We start from the raw sequence: 24,063 nt of genomic DNA, 5'->3' as shown, positions 1-24,063 counted from the left end.
GAGATTAAAAAAAAAATACTGATGCCTGGGTGCTACCACCAGAGTTTCTGATTTAGCTGATAGAAGGATGGGCCCCAGGCACAGGGAAATGTCACAGCTCCCCAGGGGATTCTATTGGGCAACAAAGTTCGAGAACTGCTAGTCTAAAAGACATAGAAGCAAGTCAAAGACTGGGGCTTCAGATGCTTGTCTGGTGGGGAGATAAGATATCTACGTCACCATTCTAATCGTAGAATGAAGCCACGTCGACTCAGCCATGCCTTGTGACCACCCCTCACTCCCAGCCCTCTAGACCCTCCAGATATATCGTGGCTAACCTTCAAATGTCTTATTTTTTCACTCTTACCCCGATATCACACCAATATTGGACTCTGACCCCTGGAGATCATTTTTCTGCCCAAGAAGACAGTCCAGTGGGCAGAGCTTTGCTTCCCATTTAATCAATCATATACAGTTAGGACAAGGCCAAGTTCAAATGTGGGCTGAGCTGACCACACATTCAGGCAATGTGGGCCTGTGTGTGAAGTAGGCTTTGTGTGCACTCCAGGAAAATTCCAAGGCCCCATCTAGAAAGTCTAGATGAGGCTAAGAAGTCATGTGGAGAGCTGCCCCCAGACATTTCCTGCATGTATTTTGGGTTCAGGCTGACATTTCATCTTAGCATGGGTGGAGGTAATGGCCAAATTTTTCGAAGGCCTGAATCCCGCCTACAAATATTTCTCTCCGCCCATACAACTAAGTTTTGATGCGTTGCAGCCCAGGAATGTACCTCGCTGCTTGGACAGCCCTTCATGGAATGTGAGGACTTTTCTGAGAAGCCCAAAGCAGTGACTCCTTCTAGAAAAAACTAACAAAGAAGAACAACAAACTTTCTCAGAGTTTACTAGTGAAGCAGAACTTACTTTATGAGTATGAGCGCTGAACTCACATGACAGGCCGGCCGCTGGTCCTGGCTACCTGGTGGCGTATTTTCTGCCCACAGAGTATGTAAAAATAACATGAAGCGGGGCGCCTGGGTGGCTCAGTGGGTTAATCCCTCTGCCTTCGGCTTAGGTCATGATCTCAGGGTCCTGGGATGGAGCCCCACATTGGGCTCTCGGCTCAGCGGGGAGTCTGCTTCCTTTCCTCTCTCTCACTGCCTGCCTCTCTGCCTACTTGTGATCTCTGTCAAATGAATAAATTAAAAATCTTAAAAAAAAAAAAAATAACGTGAAGCTTCGCTCTTCGTCACTGCGGGCTGGTTAGGAGCCTGGGTTCGTAGACGTGCAGCCTGTATGTGAACATGGTTCTGCCAGGTGCAAGCTGGGGCAAGAGACCTCCAAGGCTGTTTCCTCCTTTGTCCGCTGAGGACAATAGCTGCAAAGTCCCATGGGAGGCCGAAACGAGAGAAGAGAAGAAAGCCATTTAGCAGAGCGCCAGCTGGGTGTCAGATGCTGACAAACGGTAGTGAATATGATGGTAGTCATTTTAAAGTGTTTCAATTTTGGTTTCCTTTATCTGACTGTTAAGTGGGGAAAGCAGAGAGGAAGCCGTCATAGGGATGGTATGTTGCCACCCTTCCAAGCTGGCGGTCTAAGGGACAGCCCTCTAGGTGAACGTGCTTTGGGGATTTGGGTTTCTCGGGGCTGGGTGAAGGCCTGAGGTTTGCCTTGCTGCAGAAAGACGGGCCTGAAGGTGCAGTGAGGTCCTGGGCAGATGGGCTCAGGGAGGCTGGTCCCCGAGGAGGGGACTCCTCTGCCAGGACAGGGCTAAGGTGGCAGGGATGAGCCCTGGGCTGAGAGTCAGCACAGTGGGACAGGACAAAACTCACTGTCAGGGTGGGGGGTGGGGGAGACTCGGTTTTTTGCCCTCAAGCAGACCAGGACTCTGGTTCACGAGACAAGGCACAGGCATTAGAAGATTACAACAGTGCGGGGCCCTAACCTTTGTCTTTGTTTCATCTGCTAATCGCTGTAGGTGGCCCCCAGCACTCATCTGGAAGGCAAGGAGTTGGTTAATCCTGTCCTTGTGTCTCTCTCTCCCGGACCGAGGAGGACCTAATACTGCCGGTGCTCCAGGAACATTCGTTGAATGAGTTGATCATAGACTGTTATCACAAAACGTTCCTAGCTATAGTCAAGAACGGATTTAATTCTCATGATCCAGAACAGTCTATTTCTCTTCTGTCCACTTCCCTTTTTTTCTTAGTTCAGTGTTTCAGCAGTGTGCTTCGGGCATGTACCACCCCGAAGACTTTGACCTTATCCGTGGACCACTTGTATCATTACCTACATACCGTTTTTCCTTATGGTACTTCATTTGTATTTCCGTGTCTTACTTTGCTTTGTCCTAGGCAATGTCTGAGACGTTATGGGCTTGGGGTGCTAATTATGTTTCGTTCCTAATATGCTTTAAATGCATGATTATTAGGGGCACCTGGTGGCTCAGTCAGTTAATTCTGTGGCTTTGACTCAGGTCATGATCTCGGGGGCCTGGAATCGAGCCCCGCATTGGGCTCTCTGCTCAGCAGAGAGCCTGCCTCTCCCTTTCCCTCTGCCTCCAGCTCTGCCTACTTGTGATCTCTGTCAAATAAATGAATAAAATCTTTAAAAAGTATATTTATAAAAAATATATTTTAAAAATCTTAAATATTTATAAAAAATCTTTAAAAATATATTTATAAAAATATATTCATAAAAATATATTTATAAAATATAAATATATATTTATAAAAAATACATAATTATTAAAATATTCTCATATGAGAAATCTGGACATGGTAACATCTCCTTGTCCTCTAAAACTCTGCTTAAGTATTCCCTCTTCTGGAAAAGTCTCCCCGTACCTCTAGCAGGGCTGATCGAATATTCCCTTTCTGCCCCTGTCATGGCTCTGGGAGTGAGCACAGGGACCACTAGGCATCTGACTTTGTACAGGGGCCCCCCACAGCAGCTACTCAATAAGCCATTTTGATCGACTGAATGAAACTCCTTGAGTTTACAAAAATGTACATTTCCTGGCTACATGTGGTGCCCTGTTATTTTGCGAGGACAACATGCAATCCTTCAGGGGCTTGGTGTTTCTGAGTTTGTCCTCAGGAGCCCATCCACAAGTCAGATACATGAACTTCCATTTCGATGCACAACCCCAGCAAAGATCTGGCGTGTTCTTTGTCTGGGGAGACATCACAAACTCCCCATCCGTCAACCAGCCGGCCCTGCCGTAGTTCTAGTCTCTGGCCTTGTTTCCCAGATTTCTCCCTGTATCAGACCATGACATGGGCGATCCAGCGAGGGGACACTTGGTCTGGTGCAGCAGAAGCAAGTCCTTGGATAGAATGAAGGTTCCTTTCAGTCTACTGACATAAATTCTAATACACTCAGTGCATCCTCTCATTTTTCCTGCATTAAACACCAGTACACCTGGTATCTGCTTGTGTTCCTGGTTCTGCATGCCTGCTTCTTACCTCTCCAGCATGAGACTATCTTTCCTGTCTTTATTTTTTAATTAATTAATTAGTTAATTAGTCAGATAGAGCATGCACACGCAAACGTGCACAAACAGGCAGAGAGGCTGGCAGAGGAGGAGAGAGAAGCAGGTTCCCCACTGAGTAAGGAGCCCGAAGCAGAACTTGGTCCCTGGACCCTGGGATCATGACCTGAGCCGAAGGCAGCGCTTAACCAACTGAGCCACCCAGGGGTCCCCATCTTTCCTGTCTTACACATTTTGATACCCCCACGAGGACCTGGAACAATGATTGCCGATGCTCGTGAATATTTTATTAGTTTGCAGGTGTTGATGTGTCAGGCAAATTTGGGCACAGGTTTCTAGCCTGGCTTCCTGTTTTCATCTGGCTTGTCACTTCTTAGCTAAAGCAAAATATTTTTGCCACAAAAGAGTATTAAACTGCAGACATATACCAAAGCTTTCTTTTGGTGCACAAGGCTGGGGACATTTCCTAGGCACTAACTTCCCTTTGGGATTCCAGAAAACTCCTCTGGCAAATGATCTTCTATCTGCTCTGTGGTTTTTCATCGCTTTCTGCAGCCTTAGGTCTAGTATCTACCAAAGGAGCCCTTCTCAACATCACAGTGGACAGTTCCTACTTTGGGTGGAAGTAACAGACAGTGCCATGCATGGAAACGTCAGCAATAATAGGTCCATCATCTCACCGGGCAGGGAGTCCAGAGACAGGGCACTTTTAAGGGTGAATGGTTCATTAGCATATTTCATCTTCCCTTACACCCACACGGAGCATGTTGGCAGACATCCCCTTCCTTGTTTCAAGTTGGCTGTGGCCAGGTGATGTGCCCTCAAGACAATGCCAAGAGGCAGGAGGACATCTGGACAGGAGATAGGCCATCTTGTGTTTTCTCTAAAGAGTGAGGGGAATGTCACCATAAGCCCAGCTGACTTGCCTTCCTGTCTCACTGGCTAAGGGTGTGTCACGTCACCACACCTACGTGAATTGTTTGAGTATAAGCAAGTAAGTCAATACGGAGAGGGAAGAGCAGTTTTGGAGACAACCAGTGACTCCTGCCATGAAACCTTAGTTTCAGAGTTTTTCCGAGTGTGGTTTGGAAGGCATCTCCATCCAGAATCTGCTTGCAAAAATGTACATTCTTGGGGTGCCTGGGAGGCTCAAGTGGGTTAAAGCCTCTGCCTTCGGCTCAGGTCATGATCCCAGGGTCCTGGGATTGAGCCCCTCGAGCTCTCTGCTCAGTGGGAAGCCTGCTTCCCTCTCTCTCTCTTTCTCTTTCTGCCTGCCTCTCAGCCTATTTGTGATCTCTCTCTGTCAAATAAATAAATAAATATTTTTTTAAAAGTAAAATGTATATTCTTGAGACAACCCCCCCTTTCCAGATCTCCTGAACCAGAATCTCTGGGAGCATTTTAACAATAACCCAGTGAGTCTTATGTGCACTGAGTTTCAGACCACAGGTCTGGTGTTTGTGGTTGTCTCTCATTAATATTTACAGATTATAGTTGGTCCTTTTTCAGAGAGGATGAGAGAGCAAAATAAATAAATAAATAGCTTTCAAAGATTCTCTTCCCAATCTGTTTGGAGATTCAAACAGAACTATTAACTGATAAAATGATGGTATCTAGGATTTGTTTCAGAATAATCTGGGTAGCAGAATAAGCTGGGGAGCTACCAGCTACATTTCCCAGCTACACTGCTGGGAAACCAGCAATGTGAACTGGCCACAATTTGATAATATTGAAAGTAGGTAATATACATAGGGTTCATTATACTGTTCTCTCTACTTACATTTAAAAAAGAAATCTCCTTTCAGACACCTTCTCAGTCACTCCGCAGCCTTTGACATTGGATGTGTCACTCTCCTCGAGATTCGGGTTGGATTCTGGGAGCGCACCTGCACAAATTCTACCCTAGAAAGCAGCGTATGCACATTCTCATTTTCTCCCCTTCTCTCCAAATGAACCTTTGCTCCAAACAAAATCTTCTGTGGAACCCAAAGGCGTGGCCCATAAAAGTGGAATAGTTGTGGTTACAGGTGCTGCGGGTGCCTCCTGGACAGGCTTTAGGGTAACCCCAGAAACCTCAGGACTCCAGAAGACAGGTCAACAGCGACTGCACTATAGCACTGCTGACAACACTTAGACAGACTACATTTGTGCAGAGGCCTTGGCCTTGTCCTCAGACCCAAAAAATTCCTACGGCGTGAAGACCCTCACTCATGGAGGCAACTACTGAGGCACATGCTTTCTGCCTGTGATTCAGTCTTTCTGTCTAGATTCCAGGGATCCCAAGCCAGAGGGCACGCACGCGCGCGTGCGCGCGCACACACACGTCTTTCCTCGTCTGTATCAGCAGTGTGGTGGTACCCAGAGCTGCAGCAGCACGAGGCAGGCCATGCACATTTACCGTAGCTTCAGGTTTGCCATCTGGCCAGTGTGTCTGGCTGTAGTTCGGACCAGGGCTCAGTGGGTTGGCGGAGAGTTTCCAGCGTGGCTGTATCTCTATCTGGTGGCAGGATTTGACTCTCCATCCCCTGTGAAGTTGGGAACTCTTGACTTCATCTTCTAATAGAGTATGTCCTAAACCAGACCATGGCTCTGTCTGCCGCTGGCTGCCCAACCCCACTGCACTGTTAGAGTATGGAGATGCCCCAGAGAAGGGCTGGGGACACGCCTTGCTCAGCCAGAGCATTCTCCTGCAAAGAGTGATCTTAGACTCTATGTCTCTATTTCTAGAATCCAAGATACTTCCATAAAGCCCTTCAAAGAAGAGTAAATCGTAGTAATGACCAGATAGATACCTACTGTGTCAGTTTCCTATTGCTGTTGTGATAAATTACCACCAAATGAATGGCTTGAGACAATACAGATTTATTTTCTTACAGTTCTGTAGGTGAAACGTCTGACCTGGGTCTTGCTGGACTAGAATCACATTGTTGGGAGTACGTTCCTTTAAATCCATGTCCTGGCTTTTTCTGCTGCCACATTTCTTGGCTCACGGTGCCCTTCCTCTATCTTCAAAGCCAGCCCAGCATCTTCATATCTCTCTTTGTCTCTGCTTCTGTTGTTACCTCCCTCCCTGACCTCTCCTCTTCCTCATTCTTTTACTTCCAAGGACCCTTGTGATTACATGGGGCCCCACCTGGATAATCTAGGATAATCTTCCTATGTTGAGGTCAGATGATTAGCAACCTTAATTCCATCGATAATCTTAATTCCCCTTTGCCTTGTAAATTAATATATTCACAGCCCATGGGGATTAAGATGTGGACATCATCAGTGGGGGGACATCATCTGGCTGACCACACCAGTGGGTTTCAAAGCAGAGTGGTATCATCCTTTGTCATGAAAGAGGTGCACCCAGCAAGTGGGGAGGGGCTGTTCCATGTGAAAGGGTTGGCTCCTCAAATGCATCTTTGTTCTTGGCCTAATTGGAGTGCTTGAGCTTAATACCTCAACCTTAAATGGGTGTGACCTGGAATTAGGGCACAAGGACACAGGAAAAAACCAAAAACGAAAAAGCAAAAAAACCCTGGGCATCCCAATTCTTACTTTACCAATAGTGGATGGTATACATTTAACCAAATTAGCCTATTATGGTCTCAGTTATCCCATTTGTGAAATGGGTACATTAATACCCATTGTGAACAAGGAATCTACTGAAATTTCTATTAAAAACGTGGCTCTTAAAAGCATGGTGTTAAAAAAAAACTTTTTTTTTTTTTTTTTTTTTTTTTTTTTTTTAGAGGAAGGTAATAAAAGTCAATTTCTTTATTCTACATAGAATTCTCATTTAGGGCCGGCAAACCTTGGGCATCTGTTTCTTTAAGAGGAAGAAAGGAAGCGTTGAGTCATTGGTGAGTCTCTTGCCCTTTGGTCCCTGCATATAAAATATAGCAATGCTTCTTGAAACCAAACTTAAAATAGGAAGCCTGGCATCCACATATAGCCACAGGCTCTTCTTAGTTCTTTTTCTTCTTCCTGCCTAGCTGCAGGAATAGCCCTAGGAAAGGTGATACCTTGCCGAGTTACCAGGGTGCAGGTAAGCGCCACTTCTGGGTATGAGGTCGATGTTAGCAGAGGAGTTGATGTGGGACTCCAGAAGGGAAAAAATAAAACCAACAACTCCCAGATAGAAACGGGCTCCCTGGAAACATAGCAGCGGGAAGCGGTTTGTGTTTATAGTCTCTGCCTCCCACGGAGGGTGCAACAGCCGGGGAGGAGGCATATGGAGTTTTGCAAACTGTAGAGCACAGCGCTCTCTAAGGGTCTGTGGTCAGGCGGTGTTAGCTCGAGGCAGAGGAAGAAAGAAGAGCCAAAATCTGGCTCCAGGAACTAGTGAGGCACCGTTTCGTCCCCACCTTCTTTCCGGGGCCTGCTCCCCGCTCCCCAGCGTGTGTGGATCCCCGTGTTGGGACACGTGGCCCGCGCCTGGCCTCGGGCATTTCGCACGGTGCCTTCCCCGCCGTTGCCCCGCGTAGTGGGAAGCGCCGTGGAAAAACTCAGACCTGTGACAAGTGGTCACGCCGCAGAGCGTGCTGGCAGCAGCCCGCCGTGCGTTCGGGAGCCGCGGCCCGGCCGCGCTGCGTCGTGAGTCCGGCTGCGCCGGTGCGCGGTTGGCCGCGGGCCGCCGGGGCCCCGGGACTCCTGGGCGCGCCGCCGCCCGCCCCGCGCATTCCTGGCCCGGGAGGAGAGCGCGGCGGGCGCCCTGCGCGAGCAGCTGGCTGCGCGCGGGCCGCTCGGAGCGCCGAGAGCTGGGGGAGGAGCCTGGCCGGCCGCCGCCGCGCTCCCAGTCATTGGCCTTTTGTGCTGCAACTTTGCCTGACCCTCGGGGGCCCCGCCGCCCCCGCGCCCGCCCCGCGCCGTTGCCCCGGGAAAGTTTGCGTCGCCCGGCCGGACCGGGGGGGGGGGCACTCCGCGCGCCGCCGCTCGGCTCGGGAAACTCAGCCGCTCGGGGCGTTTTGGCAGTCGCGTCCCCGAAGGAAGGCGACACCGCGCGAGTCATCGGCGAACGCCCCGGGCCGGTAAGTGCGTCGCGGCCGCGGGCGGCAGGGGCGCCCGGGGTCAGGGAGGAGACGGCCGTCCCCGGGACCTTGGCCGCCAGACAAAGGCGTGCTGGAAGTGGTGGCCGGAGCTCACTCTAGCTTTCCCCCAAGAGGCACTGGCTCGGGGCAGGAAAGAGGCGAAGCACGCATCTGTGTCCCCTGCTGGCAGAGGAGTGTGTCTGCGGGGCAGCGGCGGGTCCCGGGCGTGTGCCCGAGAGGCTCGCTCCGGCCGTGAGACCCGTCGGGGTGCGCGCCCGCGGCTGGGGTCCCCGCCCACGGTCGAGGTCTCCCCCCGCGGTTGGAGTCGCGCGCGTGGCCGGGTTCTCACCCTACCAGGGGTTCCCCCAGGGGTGAGCTGTTGGGGTCCGGACCCGGGGCCGCGGTCCCCACCCCTCGTTGGAGTCCCCACTTGCGGCTGGGGTCCGGGACCCGGGTCAGCGCCCACAAGGGGGGTGGGGGCTCCCCGCCCGTAGCCCGACCCCGCGCCACCCCCGCGGGGGCTCCTTCCGAGTTCGAGCGGGGTCACCCGCGGCGGTCCACGGCGGCGCGTGAATGAGCCACCAAACTGCACTGCATTTCCTCCGAGTTGGGGACTTTTAAATTCTCGAGTAGTTACGTCAGCGGGGCCGAGCGCACTTTAGGGCTCCGGCGAGCACGTGACCTGCCGAGTTTCCCCTGGGCGTCCTTGACTCCCGGGCCTCGCGGCGTGACTCTTCCTTGGCCTCTGGACGTCCTGGGAAAGCGACTTGAGGAGTCCCGCTTGCCTGCGCAGGCTGCAGGCTGCGGCTCGGCTCGGGCCATGTTTGTTGTCCTCAGCGCTTGTCTTTGCTTAAAGTGGCCTCACCACCATCATCATCATCAGGATCTCAGTGTTGTCCTAGTTGTTATCTTCTGGCTGTGTCAGATGCTGGGACAGGACCTTGTGGCCGGGTGGGGGGGGGCATTAAATACACATAGACATTGTGAGAAGCTCTGTCTTCAGGGGTGGGTGGGCTGGGGAGGTGGGAATGGAAGGGCAGCCCCGGGGGCCAGGTTAGTGTGCAGAGGGTGTGTGCAGGGCTGCAGGCTGCGGTCCCAAGCCCCCGCCCCCTTGTACTGGACAATCAAGGGTCCTGGTGCTGGTTTCTGTTTTATGCCAGAAGAGGGCGGAGCTTTGTTAGAAGGCAGAGAACTCTCTGTTCTTACTTCTCTGGGATTCACTCTGAAGCCACATTTCAAAAGCTGTTTTCATTGTAGTATTTGGAAGTGACTTTGGAAACGTCTGGGGCCGTGTCCCGAGGCTGGTTTCTTCTGTGGCTTCATCCACTCTGAATCACTTACATATTTAAAAATTGAGTCTTCACCATTGTTCTCTGGCCGGTTTTGAAGTTGGTGGAGCTGGAGGAAGGGTACCCTGGGGGTTCGGGAGTGGGCCACCGCCCAGCCTCCAGCCGTGGGATTTCTCATCCCCAGCTCAGGCTGGGAGCTCTTGGAGAGAATGGGGCCTCTTGTGCTGGGCAGGTGAGTCCCGTGGGGCTCCTTCTCACAGACTCTGCCCTGGCCTCAGGCATTCTCCTCGGAGGACAGTCTGAGCAGGAAATAGGTCAGGAAGTACCCATGTGCAGATGCCACAGCCGGCTCTCAGCTTCCCCGAGCCTCCCAGCCCCTGCTCTGTCTCTCGTCCCTCATCTAAAGGTTGGCCAGGCACATGGAGCAGGACCCCCACACGTGGGTGTCACTGCTCATGGGGACCCAGGGAGCAAATGCGCCCCCCTGGGAAACGTGCCAGGAACTGGCCTCTGGTCCCTCTCTTTACTTCCATCTTTTTTGTCTCTGAGTTTGAGCACTTAAAAAACTCAGCTAAAAATACCTTAGCAGGAAGGAAACTTAAAGATCCAAGTTGCATGTTACATATGCCCAAGGGGAGACTCACAGAAGTCCAGAGTCACATATGAAGGTGGGCCTCTAACCCAGGACCCCGGGCACTGGGCGCCCTGTTCCCTCAGCTAAGTCCTGAGGCCTCTGGGGTCTCGTCCTGCTTTGTACTGTGGTTATTTATGTTGGCCATTTCTATGGAGACAGACATGGCTTGAGGGAGGACCTGGGAGTTTGCAGCACATGCCACAGGAATGACATGGGCGGAGCCATACGTGAGAGAGAGAGAGAGAGAGAGAGAGATTGATTCAGCAGAGCACACACACACTGGGCAGGCTTTACGACGAGGCTAGCACCCAGCAGGGGATGGCTGAAAGTCTATGAGGGTGCTTGTTGTCACCCTGCCTGGAGAGGCCATCACTGGTGACGGTCTGTGATGCTATGCATGTGACATTCCTGTACGACCGAGAACTGCTTCACCCCAAATGCCAGTAGCACCCCCTGGAGCCCCTGGAGAGGACCCTGCAAGGGTTTGGGGAACTGAGAGAGACCAGTTCTACTGGGAAGAGCAGTGATGGGGAGTGGGGGCCTGCTGGGCCGCAGGCTGCAGGTGTCCATGAGGCTGGGTTAAGAGCATGTGTGTGTGTGTGTGTGTGTGCACGTGTGCACATGTGTGTGCTTTCTCCTGGGACTCGGGTCCGCCGCCAGCTGACTATGGTTTGGGTTTACAGGCCATGATACTTTTTGCACAATGAGAAGGTCCAGAAGGCTGGTGGTCCAGTCTCTGACTCTCCCTGGCCAGAAGAGCAAGTCTAAGAGGAAGGCCACAGGCTGGGTGCTCTGGTCTCTCCCAGTGTGGCCTGTGACCGAGGCATGTGACATCTGGCTCGGTGGCTGGGTTTTGTCTCTCCCCCACCGAGAGCACGGTCCCTTGTTTATAACCTCAGGAATCATTTCCACAGCAACTGACTGAGATGACAAAACAGCCCAAGGATGATGGAACCATTCAGGAGAAAGGAAAGGCATGAAGAAAACGACCTGGCAGAACAAAAGTTTATAGGGAAGTGGCTCTAAAAGTAGGGCCACGAAGCGTGCCAGGGCCTCGAGAGCAGCCATCTGCAGTGGGGGTTTCATTACGGGTACGCTGGGGGTTGGCTCTGTCCCCCTTCCCTTCCTGGTCCCGTCCGGTCTATGCCTGGCACTTGGCAAGGGTTTTCAGTGCGGCCAGTTCAGAGAAAGCCAAGTTCCCAGGATGGGTTTTCCCTGGGATGGGAGAGGCAGCCCAGTCGAAGCGCCCAGTTTAGAGACCGAGCTCCTATATTTGAGTCCCTGCCCCACCCCAGGCAGCTGTGTGTCCTTGGGCAGGTCGCTAACGGTCTCTGTGTCTCCACGTCCATCTCCCAATTGGGGGGGACACCAGCCCATGTATCCCTGCCTGCCTGGCTCACGGGACTGTGGGAGCAAGTGCCGTTATGGGTCAGCGTGGAGTGCTGTGCGCGTGGAAGGTTCTGGTTCTCTTTTCACCTGGTTATGATGAAAGGGGTTTGATTGGGGAGGTGGAGTTCCTACGACCTCCACGAGCTTCTTTTTACGGGAATTACTTCCCAGCGGAAATGCGGAGGCTGCTGGAGAACGCGGTTCTGGCGTGTTCGGAGGCTGCTGGCGAACGCGGTTCTGGCGTGTTCGGAAGCGGGCTCTCCGGCCCCTTGCCGCGTCCTTCCTCTTGCTTAATGGCTCGTTTATATTTTCCCCAGAAAACAAGTAAAAGTAAAAGAATAGGAAACTCCCTTTAGTTCTGCTGACAGAGAACACAGCTGGGGGGAAAGTGGAAAGAAGCAGCAGTTGCTGCCCGAGCTCACGAGCAGATTTGACCATTTCTGGTCCCTTCCGCGCTCTCCCCTGGTGTGCTTGTGTCCCCGTGGGGCCTGGAGGCCTGGGGGCCCCCCGCGGTGTTCAGAGCATGGGCTTACGCTCCTGAGGGCACGGGGTGGCTCCCATCATGCCAGTTTTCCTAACAGGGCCCCCTTCCAAACTGAGGAGAGGCTGTAAGGGGTTGGCCCGTGCCCGGGGTGGGAGCATCTTTTCCCTCCTTTTATCCCTCTGATCTGTGGCTGCCTCGGGTCCCCCTCCCGCCTTCCCACTCAACAGGCAAAGACCCGATGTCCCCTTGTATGTCTTCCCTGAAGCTCACCTGGGAGTTACCTGGCCCGGCAAGCTGAATCTGACGGCTTCCCGAGTTGAGCTCTAGGTTGTCCTGTGCTCAGCCACGGGACACCCGTGGTGCCCTGGGCCTGGTACCGAGCTGGGCAGAGCCATCTCCTGGGTTCTAGGGGCGGTGACTGTCTGCCTCGGCACCCCCTCTAGAACTGCGGGGTGAACACCTTTGCTCCTTGTACCTTGCATTCTGGGTGTAGGGAGAGCCATCTGGGGTCCATTGTGCTGCTCGTGTGGTTCTAGAGCCAGGGAAAAATCTGTGACCATCGAAGGAAACCAAGGACTGAGCAAGGTGCTAAAAAACCAACAACTAACCTTTTGCCTTGTCTGTGTGAAAACACACCAGGCATTCGTTCAGACTGGTTTGTTTGCGAGCTGAGAGGCCTGCCCTGGGCTCGAGAAAAGGAGAGCGAAAGCCGGCTCTGGCCTAAAGTAGGCGACCGCCGGGCAGCTCCGGCTGTGGCTGGGAACACCTTCGTGTTGTTGTGACTTTCCAAGCATCCGTACAGCCAACACGTGTTTACTAAACGCGGACTGTCGGGTGAGGACCAATCACGGGGTGGATGCCGGGCTGTCCAGATGCTTTCTTTTAACAATCCTTCCAAGCTATACAATTTGTCCCCATTTACCAGGGTCAGAAACAGGCTCAGTGGCGTTAGCGCACTTGCCCAGGACTATGAAATGGCAGAGCTGGATTCAGGCTCAGCTCTGTTGCGTCTGGAGCCTGCACTGTCTACACCACACTCGCTGCCGCCCACCCCACGGATGACTCCGTGTGATTTCTGTGTCAGTGTTCTGGTGGAGTCGACACACCTGTGGGTTCCCTGCGCTTTTGGGAGAAGGAGGTCCCCTTGGTCCTCTGGACAGGTGTCTTCTCTTGATTTTGTCCCTTTGATTGGGGGACAACTTCATCCTCACTCACCTGACCGCATGGCTTTTCCCACTACCTGGGTGGGGTGACTTCTTTATCTTTTAAAAAGAACAGTGGGTTACTGCCTCCCTGTCTTGTCCTTCCTGGAATGACTTCCTCCCCTTTGAGCTTGTCATCAGCCTCTGTCCTTGGGCTCCCTAGCCCCGAGGGGGTGGGATTGATAGCCATGTTGAAGGGGTGATTAAGTTGTGAGAAGAAGGTTCTCCCACTGCACCTCGGCTCCACCACCAGATCTCCTGGGGGCTGGAGCCTTGGGTCAGCAGGTCACCCCCTGCTGCCCATCCTTAGGTCCTAACCGGGAACCTGGCCCCCGGCCAAGGGGGCACTATCCAGGGCTTCCTTCAAGTCATCCCTTCAGCCAGGCCAGGGGACACACCTCTAGAGCCTCGAAGTTTGCAGATTGGTAGAATCTCTGGGCCAGAAGCGAATACAGAAGACGAACAGTCCCAACCTCCTTTGACGGAGGAGGCGTCTGCAGCCTGGGGGGGCCGGGGGAGTCCTCCCAGCTGCCCCGTGCTGGCTGTTCACCTGCTTTCCTTGGGAAGGCCGACCCCGCCCCCCCCCCCAGGCTTCTTTGCCTGTCACTAACCCTTGCACGTCCCGTCCATGAGAGAGCTGCTGCTTGAGGCCATGCATCCTGTCTGCCTGGGAGGTCTGGAGTCCAAGCAGAGGACGGTGCTCAGCTCAGCGTGGCCCTGTGTAAAGGGACTGCCCTGCCCAGAGGCTCCATTTGCCCTTCGTGCAATGGGCTTCACGCTGCTCAGTGACAAAGGGCCTGTCCGGTGCCTGACACATCGTGGGTGCTCATAGACGTCGGTTCCCTTTGTGGCCGGCCACCTGTGTTCAGTCCGATCTCACCACCTGTGCTGATGTTCACACAGAGCCCCTGGGGGCGGGGGTGAAGGAGCCGTGGGTACCCCTCGGGGCACACGCACGGGCAGGGGAGGCAGGCGTGCGGACTGTGAAAAAGCGCCTGCGGGGTGTTCTGTCGGGAAGATGGTGTACCCGTTGGGGTTGTATGAACGAGGCCATCCTTTGCCTCTTTGCGGAGCGCTTCTCATGGCTGGGTCCTTCGCTGGAGGACAGTTCCGGGACTGACCTCAACCCTCACCGCTCCCTGTCCCAGCAGGGACTACCATTGTCTTCTCCGACAGATGGAGAAACGGAGGCACGGAGGAGACTTTCCACAAGGTCACACAGCTCTTTAGTTCTGGAGTGGGGGGCCAGCCTCCAGCCCCTAGCCCCATCCATCCTGCCTCTTGGGGAGGCGGGAGGCCGGTGGGGGGGGGCTTATTTCTTTATCGGCAAAGGCCCAGTACCAGGCCCAGGGCTTACCAGGAGTGTGCAAAAAATGTTTAGTCCCCAAATACGAAGAACACAGCTCCCAACTGAAATGGACAGATGTTCAGTGTTAAGTGTCTGTAAAATGTCACATTGTGTCCCTCTCTTTGGAACTCTCTTACCTCTTTGATGATACTGGCTTGCCTCCCTGTGGCTCTGTCTCTTGGGGCTCATTCATCCCCATCGGTGTCAGCGTTTTCCTTGCTGAGTCGGGGCTGGGAAGATCCCAGGGAACAAGGTGGAGGGTCCCTTCCTCTTGCTGGAGGCACAATCCCGCAGCTGGCCTATCCCCTCTTCCTGCCCCACAGTGCTCCTCCCCTACCCCCATGGTCCCTGCCCACCCAGGAGCCTCCAAAGCCCACGCCTTTATGTGCGGCTGAACTGGGACAGAACGGTGGCCGTCCGTGCCTGCTGGAGAACGGCCGGGGGCCACACCGTGGGTTCCTATAACGGGGACAGGCTCAGTGCAGAAGGCCCGGGTTCTTGCCACTGTGTCTCTTTGCCAAGTGACTTAATTCTGTGAGCCTTGGTCTCCTATTCTAGAAATTAAGTTGTCTGCCAACTGCATAGGGTATGATGGAGAATGATAAAACATACCATTTGGCAAAGATCTAACATACTATGCAAATGCAAGTAGCTGTGTATATTTTTTTAAGTTATTTTTAAGAATTAGTATTTTTTTTAAATTTTTATTTTTAACTGAAGGGAAATCTTTAAATTGCTGGACTTTCTTATATGGGAGTAGAAAATCTGTGTTCTCCCTGACATGGACTCTAGGATCTCTCAGACGTTGCTTTTTCTGGAGGCACATGGGAGACTCTTCGTGTTCTTGGATCAAGCCAGGACCCCCATCCTGTGGGGTTGCCTGGATCCTGTGCTTTGGGACCTGGGTTCAAATTCTGACCACTTTTCACCCCTTTGGAGGGCTGGAGAGTAAAATGTGCACAGCTCTTCGCCGCACGGTCCGCACTCAACAATGTTAGCCACTCATGATTCTTTACTGTTATCGTCAGTCTTTCATTGAACTTATTTACATCTGTTACAACGTTTGGTATTTGCCAAAATATCATCATCAGGAGCAAAAACCAGTGTGTCTGAGACCTTCGTCACCCCCATAGCTGTCAGGGTGTCACGCTCCTCTGCTCCCAGGAGCAGTGGAAGTCTGGGCTTTAGGAATCCTCTTATCTGTTGAGCCTAACTCTTGTACATGGCCTTCAGGATGGCCGGGTCGGACTTGTCCCACCTCACTGTTTCCTGGATCACGAAAGAGCACACTGTTCTCCACGGAGACCAAGTACAGCAAAACATGGCTTGTGCTGAGCACGGGTAGATGCCTGATAAGCCCAGCTTCTTGAGAAGCAGCAGAAGCAGAGCTCAGGTGTATCCGCTCCTCAGGCCAGAGGACGAAGCTCTTGTCTCCGAACGCCAACAGGGAGCCCCGAAGAGGGTGCCCCGATGTGTTCCATATGTTATGGGCCGTTACTGTGGCTCCTGCCCTTTGCTGGCCGGGTCATGCCAAGCTTGCAACAGACCAACAGTTCATAAAGATGTGCGATTTAGGAAAATTCCAGTTTGCTGGTTTATTGACAGGCCTTGCTTCTCTTTTTGAAACTGGAGTGAGCAGATGTGAGCTGCGCGGGCCTCTATTTCCGCCGTGTCGTTGAGAGCTGCCCCGGTGTTTTCCAGTGTGTGCTGCGTAGCTCCCAAGGGGCCTTGCACTGAGTCTGGGTGCTGCCCGGTCATTTTAAGACCTATATATTAGAAAAAAGGAAAAGTAGTGCATCAAAACCACAGCCTCACTGACGTTATTACTTAGAATGATGAATATTCTTTTTTTTTAAGATTTTATTTATTTGACAGACAGAGATCACAAGTAGGCAGAGGGAGAGAGGGGGAAGCAGGCTCCCCGCTGAGCAGAGAGCCCGATGTGGGGCTTGATCCCATGACACTGGGATCATGACCTGAGCTGAAGACAGAGGCTTTAACCCACTGAGCCACATAGGCACCCCCCAGTGCCTCATGAATATTCTTTTAAACTGAACAACTGACTTCATCGAAAGATAAATATGAAGATATCATGTACGAGGGAGGCAGGCAGTTGGTTAATAACGTGGTTCTCCGGCCAGTTGGATACTCAGAATCGGAATCAGCTCTGTTCTCTCTCCATCTCCTCCCCCGACCCCCAACACCTGGTGTCGGTGGGCAGCACGAAGCCTCCCGCACAGCAGATCCGAGCTCTAATGCATGCGCCAGGATCCAGGATCCCACCAGCACTCCCTGGAGCCTGAACCACTCCCCGGCTTGGCTTGCATTTCTTCTCCCTTTCAGTCATTCTGTGCTCTGGAACCGAGTGCTACCTCCCGGATATTCTGCTGCCCCGCAGCTCAAATCTCGGTGCTCCCATTGCCGCCCAAACAACAGATTCTTGGCCTGACTTTTGAGACCTTCTCCACGCTGGCCTGCGCCCCAGCTGCCCAGGCGTGGGTCCGCAGCTCCCCTTCCCGACGGCCCTATCACACGCCCTGCTGTGTCCTCTAGAACCCACACTGAGTTCTGGGGTCTTGGGGTGTGTCTGTGTCCTCGCATGCCTTTGTCCGGAAAGTTGTCGTTTCATTTCCAAGCAGAGAAAAGCCACAAGGAGAGGCGAGTGCTCCTGTTCACCCTTTGCCCGGGCGCCTCAGTTGCACACTCTTCATCAGGAGGTAGTTGGTCCCTCCCCTGTGTGATCCTCTCTCTTTGTCTGGATCATCTGAGAGCCAGCTGCAAACATGAAGCTGTCCCCCTCCAAAATACAAACCAAAGTAAACACTCCAGTGTTCATTTCCCCAAACAAGGATGCTCCAGAATGAGACCAGTGCGGCCCTGAGATGCCACCCCTAGCCTTCAGGATCCATCCAGACTGGCCAGCTTGTGCCTTTTTCTGCCCCATCCAGGATCCAGTCCAAAACCCTGGGTCATACTCAACTGTATGCTTGTGGACCCTCTTCAGTCTGGGAGAAGTCCTCAGTCTCGCCTTGTCTTTTGTGACCTTTGAGAGTACAGCTCTTTCATTCTGGAAAAACCCCTCGACCGGTGTCTACCCAGAGTTTGCTCCTGACCAGGTTCTGGCTGGCCATTCTACTCAGTCATCCCACAGATGTGAAGCTATGCCCTTTCCAGCGGGTCCTGTCCCCGAGCACAGTGTGATGATTGTCCCGCCACCGGGGCTGGCATTCCTGGTCAACACCGGGTCAGGTTGACGCCTCCCTGGTTTCTCCACCCGTAGGTGGGTCCAAGACCACCTTTAAACCACCCACCTGCCCTAGCGTAGTTCGATGGCTACCTAAAGTGACCACCACTCTCCAGCCCTTGGGTGGTGATTGGCTTCCGTCATTCCTCCTGCGTTTCCAAGTTGGCCTTGGAGTGGAAAGAGGAACTTTTCCTCCCCCCCACCCCCCGCTGTGCATTTGTGCGCCTTCATATCTGTGTGAACCCATGGATTCTTACTTTACTTGATGGGTTATAACCCATTAGTGTCTGTTTTTGTTTTTTGTTTTTGTTTTTTTTTTTTAATGCCCCAGTGGTCCCAGATTTGGCCAGCAGCAGCCCCTTTGAGGTAATTTTTTTTTTTTAAGATTTTATTTATTTATTTGACAGAGAGAGAGACAGTGAGAGAGGGAACACAAGCAGGGGGTGTGGGAGAGGGAGAAGCAGGCTTCCCCATGAGCAGGGAGCCCGATGCAGGACTCCATCCCAGGACCCTGAGATCGTGACCGGAGCTGAACGCAGACCCTTGGTGACTGAGCCACCCAGGCGCCCCTGAGGTAATTCTTAATGTCCTTTTGACTGACCTCTCTTTGCAGAGGGAGCTGGGAAGTAGACGATTATGTGCGCACACACTCACCCCTACACCCAGCTCTGCTTTTCACACACCTCCGGACTGCAGCAGAGCTCTGGGAGTGCTTTGGAGCCTAATCACCTTTTGTATATGCAAATCCTCTGACTGCGGGGACCTGGCTCCCATCACCCTCCCTGTGGGTAACACAGGGGCAGCCTCTGTCCCTTCTGGGACCTTCCTTGCCCTGTTCACGAGGAGGGAAGAGAATCCTAATGGCTTTCCATCTGAACCATCAGAAAGAGAGGAGGGTGAAGGCTTTGTTTCGTTTTAATCTGGAAAGCTCCTTGCATTCTTGGGTCTGTCAAACTCTTGGCTTGCCCCAGCCCTCAGGGGCCTTTCCAGACAGCCCCGCCCGAGAGAACCCTGGTTTTCTACAGCTGCAGGTTGTTCTCCTTACTTCAGACTTTGAACCCGCTGTGCTGTTGACCGGCCTGTCCGCCCTGGACGGTGCGGCCCCCTTCCTTCTTCAGACCACCGTACTGAGGTGTGATTGAATAAAAGCTGTGCCTAGTGCCTGTCCGCAGCTCCACGAGTTTGGAGCGGGCTGCACACCTGTGACGCCCTCATCGCCAACAAGGTGTGAACACGTCCCTCACCTCCCAGACCTCCCATTCTCATTACTGGTGTCAGTCGTGATCACTATTCAGTGACTCTCCAGGACTTTGAGCCTGGGGCCCTTCTGGGACACAGAGCCTGTGTGTAGAGCTCGAGGTGCTGGCTTTTTAGACGGGAGTGTCACTGCTTTCCTTTCTGAAGCCAGACCCTCCCCACCTCCTTCTAGGGTGACTCATGGCCCTTTGGAGAAGCACTTGTTGATGCAAAGGTCCCTCCCTGACATTCCAGTGGAAAATCAACCCTTTGCTGGCCTGGCAAAATTTACAGCGGGCTGGTCCTGGCAGCTGGCGGCAGCAGCTGGTGGTTAAAATCTCGGACAGATTTTTTTTCCCCCTCTGAAAAATATTTCAGTCACTCTAGTCTGAGGAGCAGCACTGGTAGAATTTAGAAGCCATTTATAGCCTCTTACAGTTGGCCCGGGAAGAGCTGCTTTGTAGGAATCCCTCCACTGACCCAGAAGTCAGCTTTGCCCCATTCTTAGCCATCGGGAACATAGCTGGGTCACTAGGAAGTGAGACAAAAACGCCTTAGAGCTGCTGGTACAGTGTGAATTTCATAATTTTTTTTTAGCAGTTTCATGTGGTTCAAGCTAATATGTGTATATATACACGTACACTTATATTTTTAAAATTATTATAATGATGTATGGTATATAAACCTTTATCTGTGCTTAGTAACTCTTGGTTTACGCACTATTCTAAACACCCTCAGCCCCTTGTCTTAGAGAAGCAGAGAACTGAAGGCCCAAAGTAGAGAAGAGGCAGGTGAGTGAGTAGAAGTGGTGGCTGATAGCCAGAGAGTGCGGGGCGAGACTCAGTTGGGGGGATCCTTGGGGACCGGGCAGTCTAGTGCCTTTGCTTTCACAGACGGAGAAGTCACCTGACTGAAATCCCAAGGTGGGGCCTGTCCAGAGCCACACCCTCTCGATTTCATGGACAATTGTGGTTTTAGTGCCATAGCATACTTTGTCACTTACATCATAGTTACTCAAGATGCTGATTGTGTTTCATTGAGAAAGCATTTCATTGTGTTCAAGATTCTCTGTCCAGAAAATTCAGAGAAGGGGCGCCTGGGTGGCTCAGTGGGTTAAAGCCTCTGCCTTCAGCTCAGGTCATGATTTCAGGGTCCTGGGATCGAGCCCTGCGTTGGGCTCTCTGCTCAGCGGGGAGTCTGCTTCCCCTTCTCTTTCTGCCTGCCTCTCTGCCTGCTTGTGATCTGTCAAATAAATAAATAAAAAATCTTAAAAAAAAAAAAAAAAAGAAAGAAAATTCAGAGAAGTGTCCGATGTGCTTTCAGACATAATTCCTCCCAAAGAGTTAAAATAAAAAAGCCACCCTGTAGAATATGCAGGCCGTATCCTGTTCCTCCCCAGATCCTCCCCTGGGACCGTCCTTGTCCTGGTAGTGCCTGATGAGTCAGGTGTGGCTGCACTTCTGCCTCAGGACGGAATGAGCCGGACAAGTCTGGGTCCTCCCCATGGAAAATGTGAATACAAAAGTGGGCTTTCCTGCGATTATCCCATCTCTGACAACTTTCCCTGAGTTCTGCACAAACTGAAGTTCTTCCCTGTCACTTAAAATTGTCCTTATGTATGCTTTCTTATTTATTTTGCTTATAAAACCAGGGCATGGTCAGCACCCAACTAGAAAACAGAGATAAATCCAACAGGAGAAAACACTCATGGGGTGCCTGGCTGGCTCGGTCGGGGGAGCATACGACTCAATCTCAGCGTTGTGAGTTCGAGCCCCAGGTTGGGCGTAGAGATTATGTAAAAATAAAATCTTTTAGGAAGACACTCCTAAGTTCACTACGGAAGGAGAATTACTGTTCACACCTTGCCACACATCCTCCCTCACTGCTGGGTACTCATTCACTCGGTTGCACACTTCCTGCATGTGTGTTTATACATACGTGTACATATATATATACATGCTCACAGACCTCAGTACACACTCGCACATGAATGTGGGTCATGCCCCTGATAGTTTTAAAACCTCTTTTTAGTTAACAATGGATACATTTTCCTGTAGCTATACGGAGATCTACCTTAATCTTTTTAAATACCTGCTAACGAGCTCATTCTGCAGTTGTGCCTTCATGTGATCAGCTGTCCCCTACTGGGGGACATTTTGGTGGTTTCTAGTTTTTTTGTTTTGTTTTGTTTTGTTTGCTATGATGGTCCCAGTTATGATCAGCATCTTTGCTCATACCCTGAATCATCTCCTTAAAATAAATTCTTGGAAGTACAACGACTGTGTTGAAGGAAACAAAGTCTTTTATGGCTCTCAGTGTGTGCTGCCAAAGCTCCTGGGTAATGTTTTTCCACTCAGGTTTTTTTCTGACTTTGGAAAGTTGCTAGTGTCTGCAGCTGAGGATTCCCCTCCGGGCTGGCTCCTTCCTTCTTTTCCCTTGTACCCGTTTCTCTCGGATTCTGTGGGCACGGTCCCAGGGCCCTGGGATCCTGTGCTGGGGGATTTGGAATGGTGGATGGGAACAGTGGAGGAGGAACGGAGCATCACAGGGTCCACGGGGATGAATAATAAGGGGTGGGCGCGGGCATGGGCTGGTCTACTCATACTTAAAACGTAACATACTTAAAACTCATACTTAAACGTAGGAAACTCAGCCTAACCCTCCCCGCCTCTCATTCATCTCAAGGCCAAGGGCAGCACTTTGTCGCAGATTTGGGCCTCGTTCCTTGGCTTAGGATCCAGTCCCTTGACCTGGCCGTGGGGTCTGGCTCTCGTCCACCTCTCCCCTTCCTAGTCTCCATCATCCACACTCCTGCAAGAGTGACCTTTTGCATTCATTGCTCCCAGATGCTGAACTCCTTCCTGGTTCAGGAATTTCAGATAGGTGGCTTCCCTGACCTTACACACTCTCCATTTCTCTCACTCTTCAACCTCTGGGACACATCCTAGAGTGGTGGTTAAAAACATGGTCCCTAGCATCAGGCTTGGGTTTGTAACCTGGTTCTGCCCCCTTACTAGCTGTGTAACCAAGGACAAGTTACTCAGCCTCTCTGTGTCTTGGTTTCCACATCCATCAGAAGAGATAGCGAGAGTACCCACCTCACAGGGCTGCTGTGAGGACCATAAGTGGTGACATCCATGAGCACTTAGATTAACAGTTCCTGGCGTGTAGTCATTATCACCAAGCTGGCTGTCTGGCCTCAGTTTACCACTCCACAAGGAAATATTCCCTACTCCCACCACTGGCCCAGACCTCCTGGTTTATGCTCTTAGCCATCGGTATGGTTCTTCTTAGTGTCTACTACAATTGTTACTAAATAAATAAGCATTTTTTAAAAATGACTCTTTCCTGAGACTCTCAACTCCAATGGCTTGGCCCACCTCTTTCTTGTTCACGGCCTAAGAGCCTGTATGCATTTGCTCTCCGCTCAGGGAATAAAAGAGATCATCCTGCCACTTCCTGCCCAGGGCCAAGTTCATCAGAAAGACAAACTCATGGTCTCCCTGATGAGCTAGTAAGACGCACCTGATTATGGAAGGGGTTAATCAGCGGAGTCAGCTAAAGTGTGACCAGTGTATGACAGTGACCCGTGTCCTTCTGAACTTGCAAAGCCTGCTGCTCTTGGAGGCTGTCTGGTGTCCACCTTCTCAACAGATGAAGGGCCAGTGTTACTTTTAAGTTTCAGGACACTCGGCTGGCTCAGTCGGTGGAGTGTGTGACTCTTGATCCTGGAGCGAGTTTGAGTCCTACATTGGGTGTAGAGATTACTAAAAAATAGGATCTTAAATTCTTTTTATATTTTTATTTATTTATTTGACAGAGAGAGAGCTCACAAGTAGCAGAGAGGCAGGCAGAGAGAAGTGGGGGAGAGGCGGGAAGCAGGCTTCCTGCTGAGCAGAGAGCCTGATATGGGGCTCAATCCCAGGACCCTGAGATCATGACCTGAGCCGAAGGCAGAGGCTTAACCCACTGAGCCACCCAGGCACCCCTTAAATTTTTTTTTTTAAGTTTTTAGTGCATATAGATCAAAACTTTAAAAAATACAATTCCTAGAAAATGGAACAAGACTCGTGGCCAGGATTTCTCAGCCTGAGCATCACTGACGTTCTGGGCCAGGTAGTTCTTGGTGGTGGGGCTGGCCTGTGCCTTGTAGGATGTTTTGCAGTATCCTGACCTTTATAATTAGATTCAGCAGACGAAATTACTCTCTCAGGTCGCTCTGCAGGCTTCCAAACTTGCCCTGGGTTTCTTTGCTTTTAACAAAGCCCTCCTGGGCCAGCGCCACCTGTGGGCCGCACTTGGAGTAGCAGCAGACCCCTCACTTTCGGCCCTGCTCACGGTCCGCATAAAATGTGCTATTCAAACACACTGAAAACTTTTGGGAACATTTCTGAGCCTTGGTTTTTCCCTCTCCTCTCCCCAGGTCACATGTAGCAGATGATGTCATCCAGCCAGCTGCCCTTGAGGACCTGGAAAACCCACTGTTAGCTGCCTCTTCACACCACGGTGATGCCCTCAGCCGGGTCTCCAGGGATGTGACGGCCCAGAGGTACATGGGGGCTGGGTCTGCATCTGGTGGTGGGACCCCGGGGCCTGCGGCTGCCTCCCACCTCTCCCTCCCATCCCCTGCATGCCCACCTCTACCTAGGTCTACATGCCCCCCTACATAGGGCTAGGGCCCCTTCCTTAGCAGCTCAGGAGGACCCTGCCCCAACCAGCATTTTAGAAATTTGTTCCCTTGTGATCTTCGA

At 52.0% G+C, this 24,063-nt stretch overlaps 1 protein-coding gene across 14 annotated transcripts in view; it reads left to right on the top strand.

Moving 5' to 3' along the window:
• The window catches only part of TACC2 (transforming acidic coiled-coil containing protein 2), a 201,818-nt gene that overhangs the window by 78,080 nt on the left and 99,675 nt on the right, over window positions 1-24,063 (top strand). For all 14 annotated transcript variants that reach the window (XM_045068841.1, XM_045068838.1, XM_045068845.1 and 11 more), the window contains one exon: window positions 23,736-23,861. In XM_045068841.1, coding sequence (XP_044924776.1) covers window positions 23,736-23,861 — 126 coding nt within the window. The remainder of the gene's footprint in view (window positions 1-23,735; window positions 23,862-24,063) is intronic.

Source organism: Mustela putorius, unplaced genomic scaffold (assembly GCF_011764305.1).
Source record: "Mustela putorius furo isolate JIRA1106 unplaced genomic scaffold, ASM1176430v1.1 tig00003909_pilon_pilon_pilon, whole genome shotgun sequence".
In the NCBI taxonomy this organism is placed as follows: Eukaryota; Metazoa; Chordata; class Mammalia; order Carnivora; family Mustelidae; genus Mustela; species Mustela putorius.
This window is presented reverse-complemented; position numbering and strand designations above follow the sequence as displayed.